Raw genomic sequence first — 25,883 nt, forward strand, 5'->3', positions numbered from 1 at the left:
AACAAAACCTTGCGGCATGATTACAGTTTGTCACTGACTGAGTGATACACTGTACCTTGTCAAACATTAATTAACTGATAGCAGTGATGCAGTTACAGCAGTGTGGACTGAGTTGCAGTCAGCTGAAGTCATTATGAGGTAATCATGAGCTTCAGAGTATATTAATTAAAAGTGCCCACCCTATTTATATATGTACTGTTATGACTGTTCATCAAATGTCCAGCTAGAAGGAAACGTCACAGGAATTTGGCCTGACTTGACAGCTTACCCTCTATGATTGCTCCTAGCTAGCTATTAATTATCTAGCAGACAGGTGCAAATGAGAAAAGAATTTGCACGGTGATGGAAGTTGTTTACTTTAAATGGCAAAACTTTTAATAAGTTCACCGTGGTGACAAATCATCGCAAACCGCTGTAATGTTTAAGTTCTTATGGCAATGTAAAATAGAATTTTCTGCCTGAACTCCCTCATCTCACCAACAGGGACGGTAATCAAAACAAAAACTCCAGCTCCCACCACCAATCTCTGATAGAACCATGGGGGATTTATTAGGACCCCCTATCTCTAGCCCATTTAAATGATTCTAGATGCAAGGCGCTCAACGGTGTTAGAGAAACTCATTAAACTCTCAGGGCGCCAGCCACTAAGGCCTCCTTTAAGAGGACAAGGTTTCTCTGTTGGCTGAAACAGTCCTCTTTGGAGGCTCTGAGGGATATATACCTCCACGGTGTCCAACTATGTCTGCTCCATCACTTTTAATTGATTTAGCTAATTAATTGCTAGACCCATGACCATTTGTTTTGCATATTTTCTTCCTACATCAATTATAATTGTTGCTCGGGGAAATATTCAAGATATTCGGAAAACATCCCTATATGTAACTGAATTTACATTGTCGTTTCTTTACAAGTTTATTTTGAATAAAAGATTCTTTTTTTCTATATTGGAGTTCCTTGAAAATTCACTTTTGGCTGGACACCGGATGACAGCGAACCATAGTCGCTCCATCGTTTGCTGTCTTCATAAGAAACAGCTCGACACTTTCCTCTTCATTTTTCACTGAAGTTTGACACCTCACTTGACACTAACTTGTGCTCCCCTGTGGAAAAGGCTTCTGCCACCATAGGATCCTGGCTTAATTATGCAAAGTACAGGATATTTTGTGCGATTTTAAAAGTGCGCCAGTTTCTGCTTTGGCAGTCACTGCCACACTCCCCTACTGGGAGGTCCTGTCAGACTCCCCCTTCCTCTTTGCCCAGGAAAATGAAAGGCTAGAAAGAAAAGACATAATGGAGAATGCATTTCAACTGCAGGGGTGGAACGCAGAGGCGTAAGAAGTCCTCAGTGAGACCCTCATTTTACATGGAACAGGTGGGAGACTCTTTTGTTCTCTTCCCGCTGTTAAAATCCATTTCATTTCTTGTACTTGACATGCCACGAGGAACTCTCACCGGTTCCAAAAAGGCTCCAATGTAAAAGGTTCCTACCTTTTACTAAACATAAGTCGTGTTTTTCAAGGCTGGTGCTGTTGTCAGAAAGTCAAAAGTGGTTTAGCTGCCATGCACCTAATGAGCAGATGCGAGTGCCGATCAAGCCGTCACTATTTTGTCACCCACCCTGTTAAAGAGCAAAAACACTTTGCAGCCACTTTGGCTGCATCTATTTTCTATGTGTCTGTTGGCGTCTTATTACATTTGTATACTTTACTGTAGGTTTCATTTTGGATCACAGGATCACAGCTTTAGGAAGATCCATATTTATGCTGCAGTGCTCTTTTCATGATGCCAGTCTAACGTAGCTAACCAGTGCACCGTGCAACCTTCTTACTAATATAGTCATCAAGGTATTTTTCACTTGGTCACTGTTGATGTTGGGAGTGTGTTTCATGGGAGACGTTCATAATTCATCACGTCATTACTCAGTCCAATATGTTATTTACGTGGGTGGCTGTTTGCCTCGTTGCCAAACCTCATACATATGAAAGGCTTGTGCGGATTGCCAAACCACAGGTTGAGCTTTGGAAAGCTGCTGAAATCTCCTGGAGTTTCCATATAGAAAATCTCAATAGTAAATAATAGAAAAGAAGGAAATCTCAATGTGTCTAACTTGTTTTTCGCTGTTAACTGTTTCTTTCCCTCTGTTTCTCCCCCTTCTCTTTTTCTGGCAGTAGAAGACAATGTGACAGAGGACCAGCACAGTCCTGGGCAGACTGCCATTCCAAGCGGTAATGCTCCATTTCATATTTCATCATTTTCGGCTGGAAAGTGGATCATGTGTCTCTGTGTGCGTTTGTGTGTGTGCGCCTATGTGTGTGCGTCTGTCTGTAAAATTTTTTGTTGGGATCAGAATGAAATAAAGTCTGTGCTTCCTGTTTCTGAGGTTTTCTTGCTGTAAACCGAATGGTTGCATGTGTTTTTTATAACTCAAGCGCTTTAGTGCATTTTCCGTGTTTGTGTGCACGCATGCAGGTGTGCCTATAGCTGTCCTTGTGTTTCTGTGTGTTCTTGCCTCTTTTTTTTTTTTTACGCTCTTTGTTTCCAAACCCTCTGTATGATGTAGAATAGAGCTACGCAGATGAATGTGTCCTGTCTCCACGCGTGCCATTCACAGTGGCCCTCCAGGAACAGAGCGGTAATTCAGGTCAGGCTAGCAGAAAGCCCCCTATGAATGAAGCCTGCTCCTGATGCACCACACTGTATATTTTCATTTCATTTGTCTCTGGTAAAGGTTAAGTCTCAGGCGTGGTTATTTTAAACCCGATATGGATGGTTTTGCCCAGCAGGCTGGGGACCCTGGGTACTCCTAGGCTGCCACATTAGTCCAGCATTTACCCATAGCGTTCTGAGTGCCTCTGTGTAAAATACAGGAGCTGTATGCATTACTGCAGTAAATCCTGGCTTAACTCACTTGCTCACTAGTACTCAGTAACTGTTTTTGTCTGATGTCTTGTTTGTTAGCTGGTATCTTAAGGTAGATGTGAGGTTCCTGCACTGATTTAGAAAGAAGCAGTTTTTGCACATACACTTTTCTGCTATCTGTTTCCGACTGAGCTTTTCCTCTTCATCAGACTTACTATTAGACCCTTTTGCCACATATTTGTGTATGGCTAAACTAAATAGCCGGGCCAATACATCTTCTGCTGTGTTAATTTGTATTGATGGCTATTGGTGGGTGGTTCTTTGAAAAGAATCTGCCTCCTTTGCCCGTCTAACCCCGGCTCAAGGGATGAAGGACTGGGCATAAGAGGCAGACTTGCCTCGGAGACCTCCTGTCATCCAGAGCCAAAGCAGAGCTAATGAGTGTGCCTGATTACAACGACCCCCTCAGACACACGAATCTCCCCTCTCCCCGTCTCTGCACCGCCTCTATCTCCAGAGCGAGGGGAGACAGCCGCCACATGATCGATGTCTGCCTGTGGAGAAATCAGGAGGGCGCACAAATTAATTTCTCACTTTCCTCATTTGACTTCGTTCGACTGATTTATTTTTTAACCTCCTCTCAGGATGCAGCTTGACGAATGGTCAATGAGGAAATAGTTGTTTGCAGCGATGAACTTTTAAGATACAGCGAGCTTTCGCTTTGCCTATCTGTCACCTGTCTGAGTTTTAAAATGCAGTAATTCTACATAATGCCCCAACAAGTCCTCATAAAATCAAACTGAAAAGCAGCAGAAAGAGCTTACCTGATTGTCATGCGTTTGCTGCTTTGACGGACAGGGCCACAATAGCCATTAGACTTCTGACAAGCTAAGGGCTTCACCAGACATGGTGTCAGGATCTGCCTCATAAGTAGACCCCCAGTTGCGCTCTTCTGTGACTCTGCAAGCATTCTGCAGACCCTGCATCCTGTTTCTTATTCATGTTTGATATGTAGCAAAGGCAAAGGAGAAATGCTAACAAAAGAGGCCCTCTAAAAGATAGACAGTATTATGCATAGTATAGAGGGGCAGGAACAGTGTGATATCTGAGATTTAATGAGGCAGTGTGCTTTTTTACCCAGAGAGTCTGGAGCAGGCTTAAGATCTGCAGCTTGGCTTTACCACTGCGCTGCCTGTGTGTAATTATAACCACATGCTCAGTGCTTTTTCTTCTCTTTTATATATACATCCCTTTCTTTTTTCTTTCTTTCTTTTTTTTTTTTGCTCTTGGCTATTACAGATTGAGGCTTTTTTCTTTCTTTGTTTCTTTTTTTTTTTTAGAAGACTGTGTCAGCTCTGTCAAAGTGGAGTGGAGTGAGGCAAATAGAAGAGTTTCAGAGATCTGAAGGGGTGGCTAGGTGCTCTAGTGTGGAGTAGTGTTGCGTGTTGGTGCGGTGTCTGAGACTCTGGCTCTGGCTGAGGTTGAGGCTGCCCACAGATCAATGTACTGCAGGGCTCGCAACAGCAGGAAGAGGAAAAGGCTCTTTCACTACACCACTTCAGAAAATCATATTCTCTATTATTCATTTCCTTTGATGTTTTACTGCACTAATGGCATAGCAAGGCGCTCCGTGCAATATTATCACTGCCTGTGAGAGCGCGAGTGAGACGGCTGAACAAGAGAAAGAGCATTTGGTGTGTTCAAATGTTGTTTCTCATTCAGCTTCTTTGATTTCCATTCTTCTTTGTGTGCTCATATCTTTTTTTGGTGCAGAGATTTTAATGGCGGTTGATGCCATCTGTATACCTGTGATTATATGTGCTGCTTGCTTCATGAGCTGCTCTCTGTTGTCTCCGTTGTTTGTTCTTCTCTCTCCTGTAATTGTTTGACACCTTTTCTCCCTTCCTTTGCTACTCTTATCTTCATCTCAGCGTGCATCATAAAATTTTCATAAAAATACTACATGTTTATTTGTAATTTATAACAAGGTGCCAAACACTTTCTGCCAGTGCACCACTTTAAGCTCGTCTTTAGTGCTCTAAGAGAAATGGCTTTTGACAAACACCTCTGCTAATCGGTGTTCAAATTTAAAATGGATCAAATGACTGACTAATAATTAGACTTAATAATTAATAATTAGACTTAGACACACACACATGTAAATTCTTGACAATTATTAACAATCTGGCAAGTGTCAAGCTCACAGCCCTGTCGCCGCATCATATTCTTTAATGATGGCGAATCAGTGGATGTGACGGTTTAAGCGGAGAGCCCCGAGTCCCATCCTCACAGAGGAGGATATACTTGGAGGCACATGTGGCATTAGAATGTAGTGTGACCTATATATGGTAGGTTCTCGGCAAAAGAAAAAAAAAAAAGAAAAGTTTCAGATTTTTAAATAATGAGGTGCCGGCAAGCGTGTGAAGGTTATTCAATCTTAATGTCCTCCTATTTCTGACAGCCTCCCTCACTCTGATAAAGAAGCGTGCCCACCTTTGATCAGGCCTGCCGACACGTGTCGAGAGAAGCTGCTTGCTGGTTGGAATAAATTCTTAATTCGAACTTGGGGGTGGGTTGTTGTAGGACGGGGTGCCATGGAGAGAGGGGAGGGGCGTGGGGTGGTGGAGTGGGGGCATCGTAAGATCAGGATCTTTGTAACATCATGGGGAAATGAGGAGATGGGTGCACTGGTAATGATGTTTTTGACACCCAAGTTCTTACGCTGCACAAAGGAGGCTCTGTCAGGCTAAACCCTGATGGAGCCTGTATCTACAGGCAAGTAAGAACATGGCCCTCAGTGGTTTCACACTTTTTTGTGCTCAGTATGTCTCAGATGCATTTGAGTCAAATTCAGATTAAAACCCTGACATCCGTTAAATTTTGTGCCTAGCATCCACAACTACTTTTTTGTCTTCTCTTTATTGTAGGCCCAAGTTTTTATGAATTTTTCTAGCTTAGGGTTAGATATTAAATCTCCAGTGTTAAGGTTCGCGCAGAGACTTAAACTTTTTAGATTAAAATTCTATTAACAGGCTTGGCCAGACAGTTCACTTTATATTATTATTGTTTTTTATTATTATATTTTCTTCTATCCCTCTGTGCTCATGCCTCCCTCTCTCCCTGTGGTCAGTGTCTGCACCTGTCACAGTGTGTGGGCCAGACAGTGGGGGATGAGGCTACGCTTCCTTGCTAGGGACCACGGGTCCCTGGTGGGGCTAATGGAGCAGCGAAGAGAATATCAATTAAAAGGTTATAAATATTTAAAAGCAAAAAAATATTCAATAATATAAGGGTAGGGGGTCCAGGAGAGTCTTCAACTCACAAGATGAAAGTTGTGGCATGATAAATGTCACTAGGCACCATAAGAGATCATAAGTGTGCGCGTGATGGATGGATTTGGACCCGGACAGATATTACACGGCTCTAAAGACGTCAATCACCATTCAGATCCCCACATTTTATTAGTACAGTATTAATGTGCTTTTAGTACAATAAAGGTTTGAAATTTATCCTTAGAAATCATTTTGTTAGATCTTCATTATATCCCCCCTATGAATAATTTCTCAGTCGCAGCTATGATCATCTCCCTTTGAGCCGCCCTTATCAGAGTATGGATCAGCGGTCAGTGTAGCCTCTCTCTTGTCCTTACCTTCCACGCCGACGCTGTTAAGATGCTCATCGGAAATTAACAAGGGTGTTAATTCGAACCTTTGTTTTAAATTAACAAGGGCGTTGGGCCTGATGAAAAATTCTCAATATCTTACACATCTTCGCCCAATATTCCACAGCCATCCCGAGCATACTGGTATCGATCTGCTGTCCAGCCAGTAGAGGCTGGTAGAAGAGAATGTCCTGATCTGATGGATTACTGTATGAGGCCCAGAGGCACAGGAACCTCAGTATTGATGTGGCTCTTTAATCCCACGGTTGGACGTGACCTTGCCGTGTCTAAACCCCCACGCCCCCAGAGCGACTTTCCAAACCACCGCCCCCATCCCCTTCCCCCAAACATGTAACAGTTTACACTTCCAGTGCCGCATCGCTACAGCTCAGGTCGCTCACCTCAGCTGAGTGCAGTGACCCAGCTCGGATTCGCTGAAAGTTGGAGCAGAAAGTTGTTACCTAAAACAAGAGAAAGCAAGGGATTGGAAATCAAACTTACGAATGCATAACGCTGATCCTTTTCCCCGGTAATCATAAAAAAAATGTATTTTATTTGGTCGTTATTGTGGATCTATGAAATAATATGAGAATACCAGTGAAATTCATCCACGCTCTGCTCAGAGGAATGTATTTCTATTTCAGATTAGACATAAAATGCTTAAATGTAGCCATCAGTTGTTTTCCCTGACAGGACCATGCTGTAATATTAGAGAATTTAATGATTCATGAAGGCCTTTGGGAAAAAAAGAAAGTTTTAACCTCCTCCACAGGCACCCTGTAAAAAACACACACACATGAAGTGTTCATATTTCTGTGCATATTGTGAATTCTGTGCCTCTGTGTGCGGATGAATCATAACTCTATATTGTGTGGCTTTTGGCCTCAGTCAGAAGTGTTTCCCCCCAGAGCAAGAAAGGCCTGCATCTGTGAGGATTGGGTTGGGATTTTCATTTTCTTGAAACACCTTCTGTTCTGTTCTGCATGGTCCCACCGGGGACCACAGTGCTGATATTTTTAGAGGGCATGTTCCGAGAGCCTCAGTCGCCAAGAGGGAAGGACAATGGAGGGTGTGATGTTACATCAATACTTGGCGCAAGTGGGGGAAAGAAAAAACCCCTGGGTGGCCTTGATGAGTTCTCGACCGCCTTTCCTCAAGGAATTTCACAGTTTAAGAGCACCCTAACAGAAAGAGGACCTAAAATGGCCGCCCCAGTGCACACGCACCCAGCACCAGTACAGCCACACCTGCACGCTTTTGGTGCCACACACTCCTTGTCCTCAGGCTCTGTTAACTGTGTGCGGGGTGAAAAAAACAGGCTTACTCCTAACGTTCCCCTCCGGAGTTTCCAGACAAGCCGAGGAACACTTATTGGAGTGGGGCTTAAAATGGCTGCCAGTGAAGTGCAGAGGCTTTTCTTCCACCCCGCAAAAGCCTAACCAGGGTGGCATGATTGTTTGATTGTAAATATGGTGTTTTAATTAGAAGTATTGTGAAGTGTAAAGGTCGCAATGTGAGGAGAGACAGGGCTGCGGGCCATTCTGCCTATTAATAAGATACTATTCCAAGCTGCTTTGGCTTAACTACGTGTCAGAATGAAGATATGCGTGGTACGCTGCGAGTGAGCGATGCGAGGTTTGATTTGCTGTCGGAACGCTTTAGTATCACGTGAAGAACTTCAGATTAGAGTGGTAATTTGAAAGATGGTTCCTCCTGATTCAGGGTAGTAAGTTGCCCACCCCTGGCACTGCTGCAGCACAAAGCCAACGAGAGACAAAACTGCAGATGGATTGAAGAATATTGATGTGCGCGACCCGCAGCTGCCTGCGAGCAAAGCTGAATAATTTAGGGAAGTGTGTCGTGACGACAGCCCAACACACACCAATCTCAGTTTTTGTGTGTCTTCCTGCGCTATGCTACATACATCCACAGTTCTGGTCTAAATGTCTGAGTAATATGGCAAGGTCTTTCTCCTCTGATAGATGCTGACTGATGCAATTCAGCACTCGCTGGCAGAATTTCATATTTCTTTGGTCCAGCCAAAACTGCAATCCAGGATTTATTAACTACACATATTCCCATCAGTCTAGTTTCATATACTGAAGTTTTGCTTGGGTGAAGCAGGGCAAACACAACGTAAAACCATTTCTAATAACAGAGGGTGCGTGCTTGTGTGTTTGTATGTGTGTGTCGGATTTGTGTGTGCGAGCGTCGTACCGCCTTCTCCGCCTGTATATCTCTCGCCCGCACCTGCCCAACAGTTCTGTTATGGCATGAGTGGTTGAGTTACAGAGGCCCAAATTGAACCTGCATTTTTATTACAGTTTTTATTATTGTTTTTATTAAATCCAGAGTCTAGAAATCCATTTTATTGTCACCCAGAGGAAGCCGTAGTACCTCGCTGTGTGGGTCACCCCTCTGACTATGTGGTGCTGTCATTTCCTGTGGCTCGGCAGATCCAGAGTGCGCCCTCGAGAGGGCGGCGGAGGATGGTGAGACCGGGCATCTAAGGAAGAGGCTGCTCTCTCCAGAGGAAGGAGAGGAGGGAGAGGAGGAGGACGAGGAGCCCGCGCTGCACAGCTGCGACAGCTGCCGGCAGGTGTTCGAGTCGCTGAGCGATCTCACCGAACACAAGATTAATCAATGCCAGCTGACAGGTAAACAACGTTCAGCCCACCGAGCCTCCCCTCCACTCTGCCACTCAGCTCTTCTCCCACTCTCACTCTATGCTTTCATCTGAGAATATGCCACACTATGTGTGTTAGTACACTGCACCAAGGGGAGCACAACACCAGACTACCAGTTTCTTTGGTAGATATCCAGCAGCACAGGCCTCCACACACATAGCGCATTAGTTATATTGTGGTGTACGTTAATATCATCAGAGACGACATCTAAACAGGCCCACACGTGCCCATTAAAATAGATAGCAGTATATGTATTTATAGTATGAGCCTCGTGTCCTTACATGTGTCAGTGTAAGGTTTTATACGGCACCATACTAATTCGAAACGTTTCAATAACACCGAGTATTAGTAACATGGAGCTAGTAGGTCCCACAGTAACCAGACCACCAACTGGAGATGGATCTTTGCTCCAGGAAAGTCCCTCAGCTGCTCCCAGTGCGAGCTAGCTGCAGTAGTAATACCTTGTGGGATTGAAAGAGAAGGATGCCATTGGCAGACTGTGTCATTGACCTGTTGATGGATGAATAGGACTATAAATACCCTGACAAGGTGGCAGACAGAACTAATGATGTGAACTGAAGGTTTCCATGTGTTTCTCCTGGACTTGCTGTCCTCCTTTACATGCCCTGACAGGCCCGTATTGAGAAACACCATCTGATACTCATTTCATAGTGTTTGGGCACATGTCTCGTCTCTTTCTACTGTCAAAAATAAAGTGAACTAAAATGTCCTATTTCTGTTTCAGATGTAGTACAGACGCTATTGTTTGTCATTCAACAGAAAAGCCCAGAGATGTTTACGATTGAGTTGCATTCAGTCTTTAAGTATGATGACTAGCCTGTTTCATTTGGGCTCAAAGTCCAATAAAGTCATGTAGTGCATGGTGTGTAAAAATGCCAGTCATAATTCTTTAATGACAGTCATTGCATGTGTTATCATGAGGATTTTTCTCTTTAATATGTTTAATATTTCTCACTGAACCCAGTAATCGACTCTTTTATTGATGCCCCAGGGATGGTAAATGGACACAAGAGGAGAAATTGCAAGCAAGAAAGTTTATGGCTTAAAGATACACTCGATAATTGAAGTGGAATAGATAGCACATTGAATTTTAAAAAGAAAATGAATGTATGTATAATGTATATATATAAATGAATGTATATAAAACATAAGACAGAAAAAAAAAACTCAACTGCACTAGCAACATAAAAAGTAAGCTGGTAAGTAAGCATTTGCAGGAAACAACAACCTCAACCAATTAGAGATGTCGCTGTTTTCAGTTTTGTAGGGTAGTTCTTTTCCGTGACATTGCAAATAAGATGGGTTTCATGCAGACCTGTGGTTCCTACAAGAACACATACTGTTGTTTCACAGTGTTGTAGCTCTTGGTAAGTCTACATTACAACACCATGGCTCATAATCAAAACCCCTGCTTCTAGAACATCACTGTTGCGCTCCATTAGAGGTAGTCCTTTAAGCCTTGTGGTTATGTGCTCTAAGTTCAATGTCACAGCTTACTTTATCCATTTCAAATTTAAAGTCTTGGAGCACCTCAGTGCACAGAAACCCTTCCTAACAAGGCTTTTATTGTGAAACTTTGAAAGAAAGAAAGTGTCGTATAAACATCATATTGTAACCTCAGGTTGTTGTTTTTTTTTTTTAACACAACTTTTTTTGTTGGGTCACTCAGCAGCAGGATGTTATTACTGACTAGCTGACAGATACAGTTGTCGGGGTCATGCGCCTCTCTGACTGTAAGGAATCTTCCCCAGCTGGTAGAAACAGTATTTACGTGTGTTATGCCCCCTCTTAGAATGTTTCAGCTAGCACTTTTGTGTATGCCCAGCAATAGTCTCTTTTCTGTTTACATTCAAGCACAGTTTGATTTCATATTTTGCAACCGTCAGCAAACCACAAATTATAGGTTAGATATCCCATGAGTTTTACAAAGATTTTCCATTAACTGTGAGACAGCCTCAAGTCTCGTGTTTTTGTGTACTCAATATGTAAAAATGCCTTCTGTTACCCTCCTGTCTGTGTTAATTTGAGCAGAAACGCATACATGTGCATTGCACAATTGATTTTATGCCCTGCTATGTGTTTAAATTCAGAAGAAGCGACACTCAATCAGCTAAAGGTTTGAAAACTGACTGCACTCTTCACTTCTGCATTACTGTCATCCAACAAAAAAAATGACTGGTCTTAAGGAAAGAAAGTGCAGAGTCTCCTGTCACTCTTTTTTTTCTTCAATCTGACACCCAATTCAATCAAGTCGTTGCAGATGTGTGGACAGTCTTTGTTTGGGGACAATTTGAGGAATGCAGAAAGAAAAGAAAAAACCCCACAAAGGATTTTATTTAATTAAAGTTCTTCCTATACTTATACTGTTGCACAACACTGAGAAAACAATAATGTTATAAAGTTGTGTTTCTGATTCAGGGACAGGTCTTTAATGTTCAGCAGCATTTTCAGTATGTGGTCATGACTGACTCAGCCATATTTTTTTTCTATAATTAAGCCTGTCTTTTAAAAATGTCAATCTTATGGACAAATAACTCTTAATTGCTCAATGATGAAAAAAAAAAAACACAGTTTGGATAAGAGCCCCTGTGGAAGCCAAACAAAAGATTCTAATTGCCATTAGGGTATTGTGATTGTGCAGAAACACTCTATTAGTATTCAAACACAGTGGGAGAAAAGAAACTTCTAGATGGCATACTAAGTACTTTGAATGTGTGTGTGTATGTCTGTGAGTATGTGTTTGTGCATTCTCTGGAATATGGGATATGAGATTTCCTATGTGGCATTATGTAGACATCCATGACCAATTAATCTGCCTTACATCAAGTCTCTACTCACAGATGGATCCTTTATTAGAGCCGTTTTCTAATCAACCACCAGCACCTGCTAAACTCTCCATTTTTATGATTTCAAATATTTTATTTTTGGTTAACAAATTGCAAAAGCTTGACTGGAACCAATCCATGTATGAAGATTTGCATGCTGACACAACTCTGCATTTTTTCCCCTCCCATCAAAACATATACAGTGAGTTTCCTAAGACAGACAGCCCATATACAGTCAGTAAGCTTAAAAAATACATATTATAAAAGTAGTCGGATAAGGCAAGTGAAATAAAGTCTAAACAGATTCTAACTGTGTGTCGACCACACCCGATGGACAGAGAGAAAGAAAAAGATGTTACATGTCACTGCGATCAATGGCGGCCATTGTCTCTCCCCATCTGGCAGAGGTATAACACCTTCCCATGCACTTAAGCTGTGGCCACTGCAGTGCGCTAAGGGAGCACATGGGTATGGATTGCCTCGTGTCCCCGATGCGATCGGTGCTATTGATCGCACTAATGCTGGACTGCAGAGGAAGGCGAGCGCCTGAGAAAGAGAGCAAGGGAGAAGAAGGGAGATGTGGAGAGTGAAAGAGAGGGAGAGAGAGTGCTGCAGGAATGTGTCCCCAGGGAGCCCGTCTTGAGCTGGGGCAGGGCTTCAGGAATGCTCCCCAGGAGATCCCAGTGAAGGCTAGGGCAGGGCTGGAAGAATGCTCCTCTAGAGAGTTGAGAGTGGAGGCTGGCTGGGGCAGGGCTAGAAGAATGTTCCCCCAGAGCACCCCTCTAACTCTGGGGCAGAAGTAGAGAGGCTCTGAGGGGGGAGACCCCCCCCCCACCCCACCCCACCCCTCGGCTCCAGAATGGCTGCGGATCAGGTTTCCGTGTGGGGATCAGCATCCTGCCGACATGGCTTTAGGCTACCCTGGGGAAGAGACAGGAGGCTGGAGGCATAGCTATTCCATAGGACTTTCCAAAAACGCTTCACAAATGCTTTGTCTCACTATCACGCTGCATTGTCTGCGCACACTTATATTGTTACCTATCCTTAATGGAGAAAGAGAAACAGTGTGTGTGTAGTTTGACTTTTGTTCTCAGTTGGCACAAGAGATGTTCATATGCCAGGTATGAGATTGCAGTGGTAGGCAAGGAAACATGCCTTCAGGCCTACTCGCCAAAGAAATACCTTGCTTCTCATCTCATTTCAGCTTGTGTTTACTAGCCCACACTGTAAATAAAAATAACACCTCTAGCTCAGAGTTTAATTCAAAAGATTGCATTTTCACACAGCCTTACTCGGTCAATTCTTCAATTCCGCGTCTCTGAAGGTATTTGAATAGCCTAGTGCACACATGGGCTGGCAGCCTAGTGGCCGTTCTTTCATTATGGGTCCAGCTCCCTTGAGCAACACCTTTTCTTGTGTCCTTCACTAGAGGAGGGGCATGTCTGCTCCCCCCAGAGAGATCTGTGCCCTGCTATTTTAACCCTCTGTGAGATGACCTTTTTAATAAGTGTCTTTCTCTGCTTTCCTGCCGGCCACTGTGCGAGCAAACAGAGCATGTCTTCTGCTTCCCTCAGATAAAGGAATCAATCAGAGTGGGTGCAACAGAGAAAGAGAGAGAGATAACTGGGCCATATATGGATTTATATTATGTAGATTTCCCCTTTTCCTCATCCCTGTAGACACTGCAAAATGCACTCAGCTTCAATAAAACACATTTCAGATTTATGAGAAAAATACAAATGAAACACTAATACTCACTGAAAAACAATAACATTTCCTCACAATGCAGAACATGCTAATATGATAGAAACTCTTTCTCTGTTTGCAATGGGCACCATTTCTTTTTTAAACCTGCTGATCAATGTCCCCCCCTTCTATTCCCAACCACAACATGTTTGCTTGAAGTGTTTGAATTCATTTACATCAAGCCTTTGGGTCAGCAGCATGGAAACATTCAGTAATACCCTCAACTATGAACAGACTCCTGGCAGTCCGTGCTTTATACTAACTGTTTCCAACAGGCTCCTATTGGTTGTACTGTTTTTTTTCTACTAACTTTGTGTATTGATCCAACAGCTGCTTTGTAGCTGCCAAGAAGAATGTGCCAAACTGCAAAGACTTTATTCGCTTCAAAAGGGCTCACATAAGAAGAAAAGCGACATGACAAGACCTGATTAGCCGAACTCTGAGCCACCGCCGTTCATCAGAAATTCTGCTGTGTTTTTGCCGGGGTGTCTTGCGACATCCTGGTACAAAGAGCAGCACACTGATTACAAGGCTTTGAAAGGAGGAGAGGCGGTCAGGGGAGAATAGCTACTTCTGGCACAACGCAGCCACTGAAAAGAGACCTCATGCTAGAGTGAGCTCTTACAATTGGGCTTGAGTCTTTCCTGTGTATGTGTTTGTGTGGGGGGCATGTTCTACGTGAGCGTCTGAGAGAAAAGAAAAATAGGTATGGAGGGAAAGAGGTAGAAAAGATATTAAAGTAGATGTTGACTCCGTGGTATAGAGTCCCCGTGCATTTCCTCTTTGTGCAACAGTGCCAGCAACGTTAACAGGAATGTCATTAGGAATTCAAAGCATATGCCCTCGTGAGGACGCCCTCTTTCTCTTTCCCCTGTGCTCCACACGGCACATATTATGCACTGTATAAAGTATTTATTGGTCTTTGTCAGACGAGGGCTGCATTTTCTGCAGAAAAACCATCAAAATAAGAATAGAGGAACTTGCAGGGTTTTTTTGTGTTTTTTTGCTCGGCTTTGTGGGTTTAAAGCATAAACAACAATGGCTAGCACTGCAACTCTTTGCTTTTCTCGTATCCGCATCCCCCATCTATCTAACACTCTGTGTCTCTCACGTTTTCGCTTGTTCAATCAGTCATCCGTGCACACACAAACACTTATTAACAAGCACGAGCACACACGCTCCCTCTCAGCACCTGCGTGCCTGCACTTTGCATTTTAGACGACACATAATTCATCGCCCAGGAGGCTAAACACATGCCGGGACTTCATCCAGTTGACCTCTTTCTTAAGTAGGTAGCCACAAAAGCGGAGATGACATGTGGACAAAACAGAGATAATCTCCTGCACTCACCCAGAACTACAAGCTACAAGCACCTGAGCGAAAACCTATACCAACAACAGTGTTCTTATTTCCCCTTTTTGCTGTGTAGCGGTCCTTTGAAACTACTGTCTTCAGTTCTGAGACAATGACCAGCCCAAGAAGCGGTTGTTTCGGTTTCTCTCACACTCAGTATCTCTCCCTGGCCCTGGCTCTGCCTGCTCTTTGTTCACTCTCTTCCTCAGCCTGCAAGTCTTTTTCAGCGGCACAAGCAGAAGAATGGCACATTAAATCTTAATAGGACTGCGTCTGGCCGTGTTGAATTGCAGAGCGTGTTAAGCCGGCGCTTTCCTCCCCCTTGGCACACGCTTGTGGAAGTGGAAAACAATTGAATAAAAGAAACCGCTCTCTCTCTCTGTAACACAAGTGACTTCGGCTGTTCTGCTGAAACTATGAGATTGAACTGACTCCAGCTCACAAATGGCTTAAGCCCTTACTAAGAGACTGTAAAATAAACATTTGTACTTTTCAAGATGCATATGTGGAAGGTGCACAGAGGATTTACCTGACCACCCACAATGAAGCCGTCGCATTATTCCCTGTTCCAAGTGACAGCTGAAAAATGCTGCCGTAGACTCTGTGCTTAACTGGTGGCTGAGGAGGCAGGAGTAACCTCGCTAGGAGGGATATGTGAAATGTATGAAGAGAAGGAGATAAAAAACTGAATATTTAGATTGAATAAAGTCAGAAAAAATAATAAAGAAGTAGAGAAAAGACAGTGAAGGTAGGGAAGAGCCAATCTTAGCAGCAATGTGAGTCCAGGCCTTCTTTGTAAGGCAGTCAGAGGTGGTAATTAGCCAATGATGAGTTGACGGGTTGTGTGTCCAGTGCTCGGCACTGCTGGGTGGGGCTGTGGGAGGTAGATAAGGCCAGCAGTGGGCTTATCTCTGAGAAGGACAGGCACCAGGCCTGCCAGGCAAATCCACCCACAGACCTGCCGTATTTTATTAACAACACCATTAATGCCAGACAGGTTATGTGCGATGGCTCGGAAGAGAGACGGGAAAAAGTAAAAAACAAATAAAGTCTCAATTCCTGCTTGGCCGGCCAGTCTAAAGTACATAGGCACCGGTTGACGTGTTTTGAAAGCAAGGAGCTTGTGGAGATGTTTACCAGGTAGGCAGCCAACGGAAGGGCACGGAGAGCGAGCTTGGATCTTACCTCTGGGTTTTGCTCATTCTCCTCTGGGTCCCCAGAATTCAAATGATTTTCTTTTTTTCCCTTTCAAACGTGGGACTACTCACCAGAATAATGATGAAGCAGATACAGAGAAACATAACTAGACACAAAGAAAAGGCAAAAATGTTGTTTTTTTTTTACTTTACGGACATCCAGGGTTTCATTTTTAAACACATGCTTTGTAAAATGCTTAGTTTTCCCCATTTCTCTTTCTCTCGCTCACCTGCATCTTTCAATCAGGTGTTCAAAGTTTTGTCTTCTTCATGCTCCTTTAAATTATAGAGCATTAGTAATGCATTTATTACATTTTCTTTAGTTTGCAGTAATCTATTGACCTTGAATCAGATGGCACTATAACAGTTATCAGTTATCCTTTTGTATTAGTATGTGAAATATGCCAAATAGCGTTTGTTCAGTGGCATGTCTCCCTATAATAATAATCACCCCCAGGTTATGAGGATGTGACCTGGGTGCACCAATCAGTGTATACCTCACTCACCCCAATGCACACCTAAATGAAACAGGCTTTTGAATCGTCTTCTGCAATTTCCCCCAATGAAAAAAAAAAAGTCTTAGGATTTTGCTCATGTCTGTGTGGAAATGTACTGCACATTGATCCCCATAGGGCTTTTTCCTTACATGGCTTTTGCCAAACTCACCAGTAATGGGAGGAAAGGAAGGAGGGAGTCGGAGGGTGGTGGAAAGAGTGACCAGTCCGACAGGTTTATGTCTCCCTGCAGGCTGAGCTCTGTGGAGCGGGCCCACAGGAAGGAACGGAGCCAGCTGTGACGGCATCCTGCTAGCCACTGTGGTTTAGGAGCTTTGGGGCTACACTATCACCAACTCAACATTTCCCCCTCTCCTCTACCCTTCCCAGGGGTTGTTTTTGTTGGCCAGGGGGCAGTGTTTGGGTGGGGGCTGCTATGTGGCTCTGTGGAACAGCCACTCCTACACTTCAGGATATGGGAAGTTGAACCACCCGCAAGGACAGGGATTCTCAAATATCGTGTAAAGTAGCACATTTGTTCCTTAGCACTAATTGCCATTTTCAGACTGGAAGGTAGGTTCATAAATGTTATTTTATGGGCACGATGGGTGTCATTTAAGGTCTCCAAGGCCACCAGCTGGACTATGCTTTGGCAGTGAAAGCACCATGTGCTATAACAGAATGTAATGGTTCAACAGTAAAGACATGCTGTCAGGTAGCACAGAGACGTCCTTCTAATGTTAAGAGCAGTGGACAGATTGGGTGGGGGGGGGGGGGGACTGAGAATGTAAAGGTTATCTGATCTTCCACCTCCAACCTGCCTGGCTGATCAATCTGCTGGAAGAGTCAATCGATTTGATCAGAGAGCCTCTCCTTAGAGAGGACCTCCCAAGGAGTGGGTAGGATTCTGCGAAAGGCTGCCAGCTTGGAACATGTCTCCGCGATAAACCGAGACATTAAAATCCCTGATTAAATAGTAACTCACCACCTGTGGCAGCCATTCTCTAAATAAGCCACTGATTTAAGACGGCAAAGAACATCTACTGGTGCTGTCACTCCACCGTGTTATCAGGCTCATTATAAATGCAATATGTGTACAGTGAAATCACATCAACAAAATCCTGCAAGACTGACTGACAGCCAAGAGAGATCAGGCCGTAGTAAACAGAGTGGTAATCTTTATATTAGGACATTATGTGCCCCCAGTCAAAGCATGATGCATCTTTCTCATCATGAACTTGGTTTGTAGAACATACCCCACAAACAAAGTCAACAGACAAAACCATCTTATGATTGGATTTTAATCCAATTGCATTATTATTCAGGCCTCCCATTGGCCATTCATTACTCTCACATGGAGCCTGTGTGGGTTGTTATCACCCAATCAGGCTCAAGACTGTATTCTGGAGAGCATGCTTTCGTTTGCATCCTTTAAACCCTATGAGCCTTCCCTCTCTCTGGGCCCGCCAACGGAATACCTAATTCCAAAGTAAACTGATTGCTCTCTCCAACAAGATTACGCTGTGATGATGTTAGCCAAATGAGACTGCTATTCAGATGCAACCAGGGCAGGCAAGGATGCTTACCGCAAGATGACTGATCAGCATGTTAAGAGAAACAAGGTTGGGAAAAAAAGAGGAGAAAACGAGGGATAGAAATCGAAAGAGTGCGAGAGAGTTGTGTGCGTGGGGGTAAGCAGAAATGTAATTTGCTTCTCACCTCAGGCGACTGGGCTCTGAGGCCAGTAAATATGCAAACAAGCTGAGCCTGGCCATCAATATGAAGACCCTAGATGATTACTAATCTCCACCGCTGAAGTAGATTGAGGTTCAGCAGTGCCATGTAGCATGAGGGTAGGGGTGGGGGGGGATTGGGAGGTTAGAGTCCAAACTTCGTCTCCATGTTGGCTGCCAAGATTATGCACAATTTAGAGTTATAGGTGTAGCTGACCTTCAGTTTGGGAAGTGCTATACTATTTATGATGCATACCAATTAGCAATAGAGCGGCAATAAAAATGCAGGCGTCTTAAACCTATATTGTACATGTTTTTGAAAGGATACATTAATCATGTTGTGAATGTAATTCAGAAACTTCTGCTGCAAGTTTCCAGTAACTTTGAACCTTGTTTCAAACTCAGCCTAGTCTTTTCATCATGGAGAGCTCCTTGTCTGATATGAGCTCTTAGACGTGCGGCACAGTAGTTTACCAGCCCATTGTCATTCCCCATCCGTAATCCGGGATAAAACCTATGGGACGCAGACCGGTCTGGAGTCATTAGGTGTGTGCGTGGCTTACCCAGACAGCCAGATAAACCAGATGCCTCGGGATGGCCAGGGGTCATCTCTCTGTGTGAACACGTTGTTGATGTCCTTGTTTGTCTCTACCTCTTCTTTGCCCGTATCCCCCCTCACACCCTTCATCATTCCTTTTTTTGCGTGCTTTCTTTCACTCCCTTGATTGCCCTGCACAGCCATCACAAACACAGAAGTCCGCGTTGGAGCTTAGCAGTCGAAGAACCTGTCAGCTAAAGGGAAGGAGGAAAGAGAGACAGGGGAGTTGACTGTGGCCCTAGGTTGAATGCCTGAGGGTGTACTACGTGTGGAGGATAGTTAGTGCAGAAGGACACGCCACAGTCTGCAGGTGAATTCTCTCATTTTGGGAGACTTAATGCATTTGAATCATCACCTCTAGGGGGACGTCTTATGACTTTCTGTTACAGAATGAGCCTTGATATAAAATGCAGCAAAGGTTGTGTGTGTATGTGTGGTTTGTGTTTTTAATACAGCAGGAGGGCCTGTAAGAGGAATATATATATTCTAAGAAAGTCTTTCCAGTCCTAAACATAATTGACTATTTCTTGTATTTTGGAGTATGTTTCCAGCATTGAGCTTTACCCTCTGCAGTGAGTGCACAAGGCTTGAGGATGTTTACCTGGCATGGTGCCTGTTGTAGCTGCCCTCCTGTTGAGGAAAAGCAGGTCAGGGTATAGCTTTGTGTTTGTTTGTTTGTTTGTGCAGGTGTGTGTTTTTCTCGCACGTGTGTATTGTGTGGCTTGTGAATGTGTATGGCTTTGTGTGTGCACGTATGTGAAGAGGAGGGAAGATCATTAAGATAGAAATAGTCGGAGAGTGCATTACATTCAGCTAGTTAAAAAAAAAACACAGAATGTAATCTAATGTAAGCAGTTATTTTTCAGGAGAGGGCGGGGTGGTCAGTGATGGGGATGGTGGATGGCGGGTAACTGGATTCTCAGTTCACCTGAACCATCCATCTGCTCAGCCATCAATCTTCCTGCTTTCTAGCCCTCCGTTCATTTACTCATCCACCCATTTATCCAGCCTTACCCATGGCCAAAGGGCCATGTCTCTTTGTGGCCCTGATAATCTAGACCAATTTCCTCTGCAATTTATTTCCCAGCCAACCACCCACCTGGTCAAGCAGCATCAGGCTTCTCAAGGTAGAGCCACTCATCCCAGCAAGCCCCTTCCCACCAATCACAGCCTTCCCCCCCCCCCCCCCCTCTGTCCTCAAGCCTTAGATCTTTTTGTCTTTTGTGTTCTGAAGTTTCAGCTTTATACAATAGTAATGGAGCATCCTTTCCTTTACAGTAATCTCTGACACCACTCAGCATGTGTTGTTTACCTCTAATGCCTCAGCCCTTCTTCTTCTTTGATTTCTATTATCATTTCCTATTTCTACCACTTTCTGTGCTCCTTCATCTCCGTCTTTCTCTTCCTTTGTCACTTTCTCTTCCTCTCTTTCTTGCATTCTTTCCTCCTTTTCTCCATCCTGTCATGGCTCTTCAGTATTCTGCTGCTGTCTTGTGTAGAGTGATTTTGCCCAGACACGTCTGGCTCTGGGTAAAGTGCAGTCCCCAGAGAGCGTGCTCCGCAGCCCCCAGGTCGCCAGCACCATGAATACATTATGATCCCCATTTCCATCCTGTTGCCACGGCAGCACTTTTGGAGCCGCAGGGCGATTAAGACGTGTGCTGTCGATACCCTGATAGGAGCAGAAGTTGGATCTGGAAGCTGGCCTTTGATCAGATTTCATCCTCCTGCCTGCTATTGGTAGCTTCAGTGCAGGAAGACAAAGACGGAGTCTTGTGGGCTTTTTATTGGTTTGACAAGCTCACCTGCTGCACATAAGCATACCATGCATCCATCCTTGAGCTTTTTTTCCCACCTCTATGCTTTATCTCTGTCTTTCCTGCCTGAAACCATTTCCCTCCCTTTTTCTCATTTCCTTTGCTCCTCCCCATCACCGCAGTTCAGCTAAGGCAGCATTATACGCAGTCTCTCTCTGCTCTATGATATTCTGCTATGCTCACAAAGGAAGCAACTCCCTTACCTTTTATTGTTTCCTTTTTTCTTTGGGGGATGATGTATAAAACATGGTGCCTCAGGTAGAGGATGTTGGGTAGGAAGCCATGTCCCCCTAAATGGCCAGCCGTGTGCATGCGCCTAACACTTCACTGAGCAATCTGTCAACATGTCAGCAACACATGTTTTGTAAAAAGCCTCTGGTGGGAGCCAGGGGAAAAAAGGCACTCCTGCCAGACCAGAGAGGAAATGCTTTTTTCTCCTCTATGCAGTGGATTTTCTATTGCTGGTGCTCTGTCCCACGGGCCCCCCACCACCACGCTCTCCTCCCCCACACATACACCCGTTGTCTGCACTTCAGAAATTTGAACTGGGGACCCTCGAGGGGGTTTACTGGGAGGGTGGGGGTAGGCTGCGAGGGAGGGGCTCCCTCTTTTTCAGAGCGTATGAAATTGTGAAGGTATATTGTGGCAGGTCCCCAAGCGGTCTTTTCTAATACCTGAGTTTCTGGCGAAGCTGGAAATTACCAGCGGCTCCCCCGAGGGACGGCTTTATCCACACCAGGAAGGGGAGCAGAACTCAGTGGGGAGGTTACTTAATGCATGGCTGAAATAAAAGAATTTCTGAGAGACAGAGGCTGAAAAGCTAGCTTTTTTTTTCTTCATTTTTCACCCCCCTCCTCTCTTACTCTCGTTCCCTCTCCCTTTCTCTTTTCCTCCCCAGTAGTATAGTTTACTACTCTCTGCCTTCTCTTGAAGGGTTCTAGTTTAATAAACTTTCAGAGGATCCTGCTGGTGCAGACAGCTAGACAAATACCCTTGTGTGTTCTCTTTTGTCAGAGATACAGCTTTTTGTTATGTTCTTGCAAATTTGATTTCTCCCTCTGTCTTTCGTTTTCTCTGCCGCCCTCTGTCTCTCTCCCTTTCTGCATTTGTCTTCATCTCCCTTGTCCTTCTCTTGCTTTCTGTCTCCCTCTTTGATTCACAAACACATAAATACACACACACACACACACACACACACACACACACACACACGAAGTTAAACTCTCTTGTGGTTGAGTTTATTGTTTGGTCTGTCTCTTCGTTCTCCCCCTCTGTGTTCCCTTTTGTTTTCTGTATGTTTTGTTGTATTGTGCACAGAGGCTGAGATGCAGATAGAATGCAGACAGTTTGCCCTGGGTGAAGAGTGTGCACAAGCATCGCTGTTATCTATTTAACAAAACACATTATTCTATTTATACATGACCAAATTCTTTAAGTTCCGCCTACCGTTAAGGTGCAAAGTGCAGTATATTTTTCATCAAGGAGATTTAGAGCAAAGTGTTGGGGGCAATTTACTCATCTCTGTATAGTTTCTACTCACTGAATCCGGCTGCCTTTTTAATCAGAGCCTGTATCTAATGTCTGTGCATCATTAAGCTTGCCATGTTCATAACCTATAAAAAAACAACAACATAAAAATCTCATCCATGTATGAAATGCCTCTCTCCTTGCATCTTAGTTCCTCTGTCTTCCTCCCCCTCTGCTGTTGGTAAATAATTCAACCTTTCCCTGTAACAAGTGCTGGCCTTAATAGGGAGCAGTACCTGTAGTTGGGATAAACAAGGCAGCCGGCCTCACCAGTGAAACAGAGGGATTTGGGCTTCATGAGGGCAGAGGAATAAGTCGTTTCCTTCTGAAAGGCAGAGTAGACTGGCTGACATTAATTAAACCCTATAGGATAAAGGTTATCTGAGGCCTAGCAAAGCAGAGGCCGTGAATGCAGGATGTTATGTCTGACGAATCCTAATCAAGACTTCTTGGTGAAGCAACATGTACGGGTTGAGGCATTATATGTACGCTATGTCTGTGATATTATTATTCTAAAATCTGTGTTCCTGCGGGAACTAATTTTACAAAAGAGTGGTATTTCATCGATAGAGGAAAGGCACAATGATGTTTGACTGTCTGTTTTCAGTTGCAGACACATGCTGATAAAACAAAAAAATCGTTTTAAAAAAAAAAATAAAAAAAATACGAAGAACAGGCTTTGCTAGAGTTTCAATTCCAAGAAATTTCCTGGAGAATTTCATGTTGAGAAAACACTGTTGCCCACTGTGCTCTATGGCGGAAATTGTGCCAAGGAGTCTCCCATGTGATGTGTGATCAGTGTCGGATGTAATGTGTTACTGTAATCTCATCAGCTTGTTCATGACACAGTAATGTAACACAAAACTGCGACTTAATTCAGTAATCATATGATAATCACTAATCAAACAAATCTGAACTTGCTTTTGTTACAGTTCCTCAATTATCTGCATGACGAGTAGAGGGCAAAAGAAAAAAAACCTAATTAGCTTTTTTGTGTGCGCTTACACCAGAATCTCCTCACCTTAATTGGTAAGAGGGTGAAAACATGGCGATGGCAAAACTGCAGGACGGTTTATGACTTTTGAGTTGTTAAGTTATGCACATTGCTTTGAATTTCGTTTGCACACTGTGTCCAGGACAAAAGCAGCTATCTACTGCAGCAAACACAAGATCAAGGCTCTCCAAGTCGCTGCAAACGTGACATGCTAACACAAGGTTAATAGCAAACCACCCAACCCAGAAGTGAGTGTATAACGGCCTCAACCAAGCAGTCAAGGCTAACAAAAGCAGAGATGAACAGGCTTTTAGCTCTGTGTATTCTGCAGCCAAAACACTGTCACTACATTTTCCATGAAGTGTGATTAATCGTCTTTGCGATAAAAGCTGAAATACTACCAGAAAGATCTTGGGTTTGCTTTCCTTATTAGGTTTAGTGATTTGCACATTATATGCAGATTTGACTTAATGCAGTTAACTGTCACAAAAGTAATTAAACAAATAGTTTCATATAGGCAGCAAATAAGGAAAGAAATGCATTTAAAAATGAGTAGTGCCCAGTGCCTTACTTTTTTGAATAACGAACAAAATCCTGCTGTGACTGACTTAGCTGACCCTAAGTTTGGCATGCCACTCGGGTGCCAAGGCTCATGTTTTACAAATTACCCAGAGGGCCGTGCATCACCTCTGTGCCCATATTTTCTCCCTGCTGTATGCATAGTGTGTGGGATTATATTCCCCCAACTCTAGCTCTTCCCTAAGACAATGAACAGCTGCAGAGATGACAGTCACCTCACTAACCCAGGAATGCAGAGAAAATTTCAAATTAGGGGAGAAGCTTCACTCTGACATATTGGCATACCCCATTTGTCCTGGTTTTAGGTAGGTAAGGCTCCATGTATATGTCATCAGGACACCCGTGGAAATTAAAAGTCACCTTCTTTGAAATGGTCTTGTTATTTAAAATAGCCAAGTAAGTGGGCGAGTGACACGGGTTTTATTACCATCTCATTGTGTTCAGTTTCTATATTAAGGACTTGTTTTGTAACACTAGCTCATCCGCGCGAGTAGTAAAATAGTAATGTGCGCTCCTTCCATATACTGATAACAGCTGATGTCCGCTCATGAAAAGTAATTAGCTGATATGGATGTTGCTGTCAGTGAGAGCTGATATTGGCGGATTATTACATTCACTCTCCTTGAAATGAGTTCATCACAGTAAGCTGTACATCCAGATAGACATTAAGATTGCCACATGTAAGAAGGACAGCTTGTTATTACAGCAGGATAGGAAGATTCCAAGAGGATGTCACAAAACGGCCGCACTATCCACAAAAATTAAAGGACCGAATATATTCTTCTTCTTCTTCTTCTCCTTTTTAAGATATCACAGAATTTGCCTGTGACCGTCGATCTACTCGCCATATGTTGCTTCAGATGCAAAAATCATATGTAAAATTATACAGGGCATCTGAGATGTTTCCTCTGATTTTCTTGTATTGAATTGATGGTAATTCATGTGGGGGATATTTTTTGGCAGGTATGCCAAGCTCCTCTCCTGAGACTAAGATAAATAACCTCCCCAGGTGGTGTTTTTACTTAGTAAACAGGTACTAACCCAAGAATCGCTGGTTTTATGTAAATAGGGAGATAAGTATTTGTTGAGGTGTTGGAGTGAGGGGATGGTATTCAAGGGTGAGATGAACCTCAATAATCTCTTTTAAGGATTTTTCGACAGTGACCCTGAAAGTTTTCCACTAAGTACGTCAGCATGCAAACTTTTAGCAAAACAATCTAGGGGAAAGTGGGTTTTTTTTCAGCTGATAAATAGATAAACATGAATAAATCAATGTGAAGTGATGGATGAATAAGTAAAATGCCCTGTAGTCATTTGTCTAGTTGTATTCAGGCCTCATATCCCATCCTTGTTCTGCAAATGAAGATGAGGGTGAGGGGCAGCGAAGAACGTGCTTCGCTCGGTGAGGTGTTGGCATTTTGTTTGCCTGTATCGGCGTCTTGTGTGTGCATTTTTATCATCTTTTAGTATTAAGATAGGATGACGAGCTGCCTGGATACCAGCAGAAAACAATGGAAGGGGAAACAAAGCAAACCCCTAAATCTGTCTGCCATTTGCGCTCACATACTGTACACACATGTCATGAGTATCTTGGCACAGTTACTGGGCCAGGGAAGTGCTGGTCTGGGGCCTGGCCCATTCTCCAGAGACACCCCACCACCTCCCACCCCACCACCTCCCCTCGCCTCCTCATTCTCCCCCCCCCCCCCCCCCCCTTCCCCCTTCCTGTGCAGTCTGTGGACGCAGTCTGAGGCGACAAGGTTGCACAACAGCTCTCAAAACCTTCACTTTGC

General features: G+C 43.8%; 1 protein-coding gene across 3 annotated transcripts in view; it reads left to right on the top strand.

The window, feature by feature from the left end:
• LOC146687678 (zinc finger protein 521-like) overlaps positions 1-25,883 on the top strand; it is an 87,260-nt gene that overhangs the window by 5,647 nt on the left and 55,730 nt on the right. For 2 of the 3 annotated variants that reach the window (XM_085438191.1, XM_085438193.1), the window contains exons 2-3: positions 2,169-2,225; positions 8,977-9,177. In XM_085438191.1, coding sequence (XP_085294317.1) covers positions 2,169-2,225; positions 8,977-9,177 — 258 coding nt within the window. The remainder of the gene's footprint in view (positions 1-2,168; positions 2,226-8,976; positions 9,178-25,883) is intronic. The other variant, XM_085438192.1, reaches the window with a different exon arrangement.

This window comes from Copadichromis virginalis, linkage group LG18 (assembly GCF_057382275.1).
Source record: "Copadichromis virginalis isolate Kocher_CV1m ecotype Utaka linkage group LG18, C_Virginalis_male_GT1.1, whole genome shotgun sequence".
Taxonomy (NCBI): Eukaryota; Metazoa; Chordata; class Actinopteri; order Cichliformes; family Cichlidae; genus Copadichromis; species Copadichromis virginalis.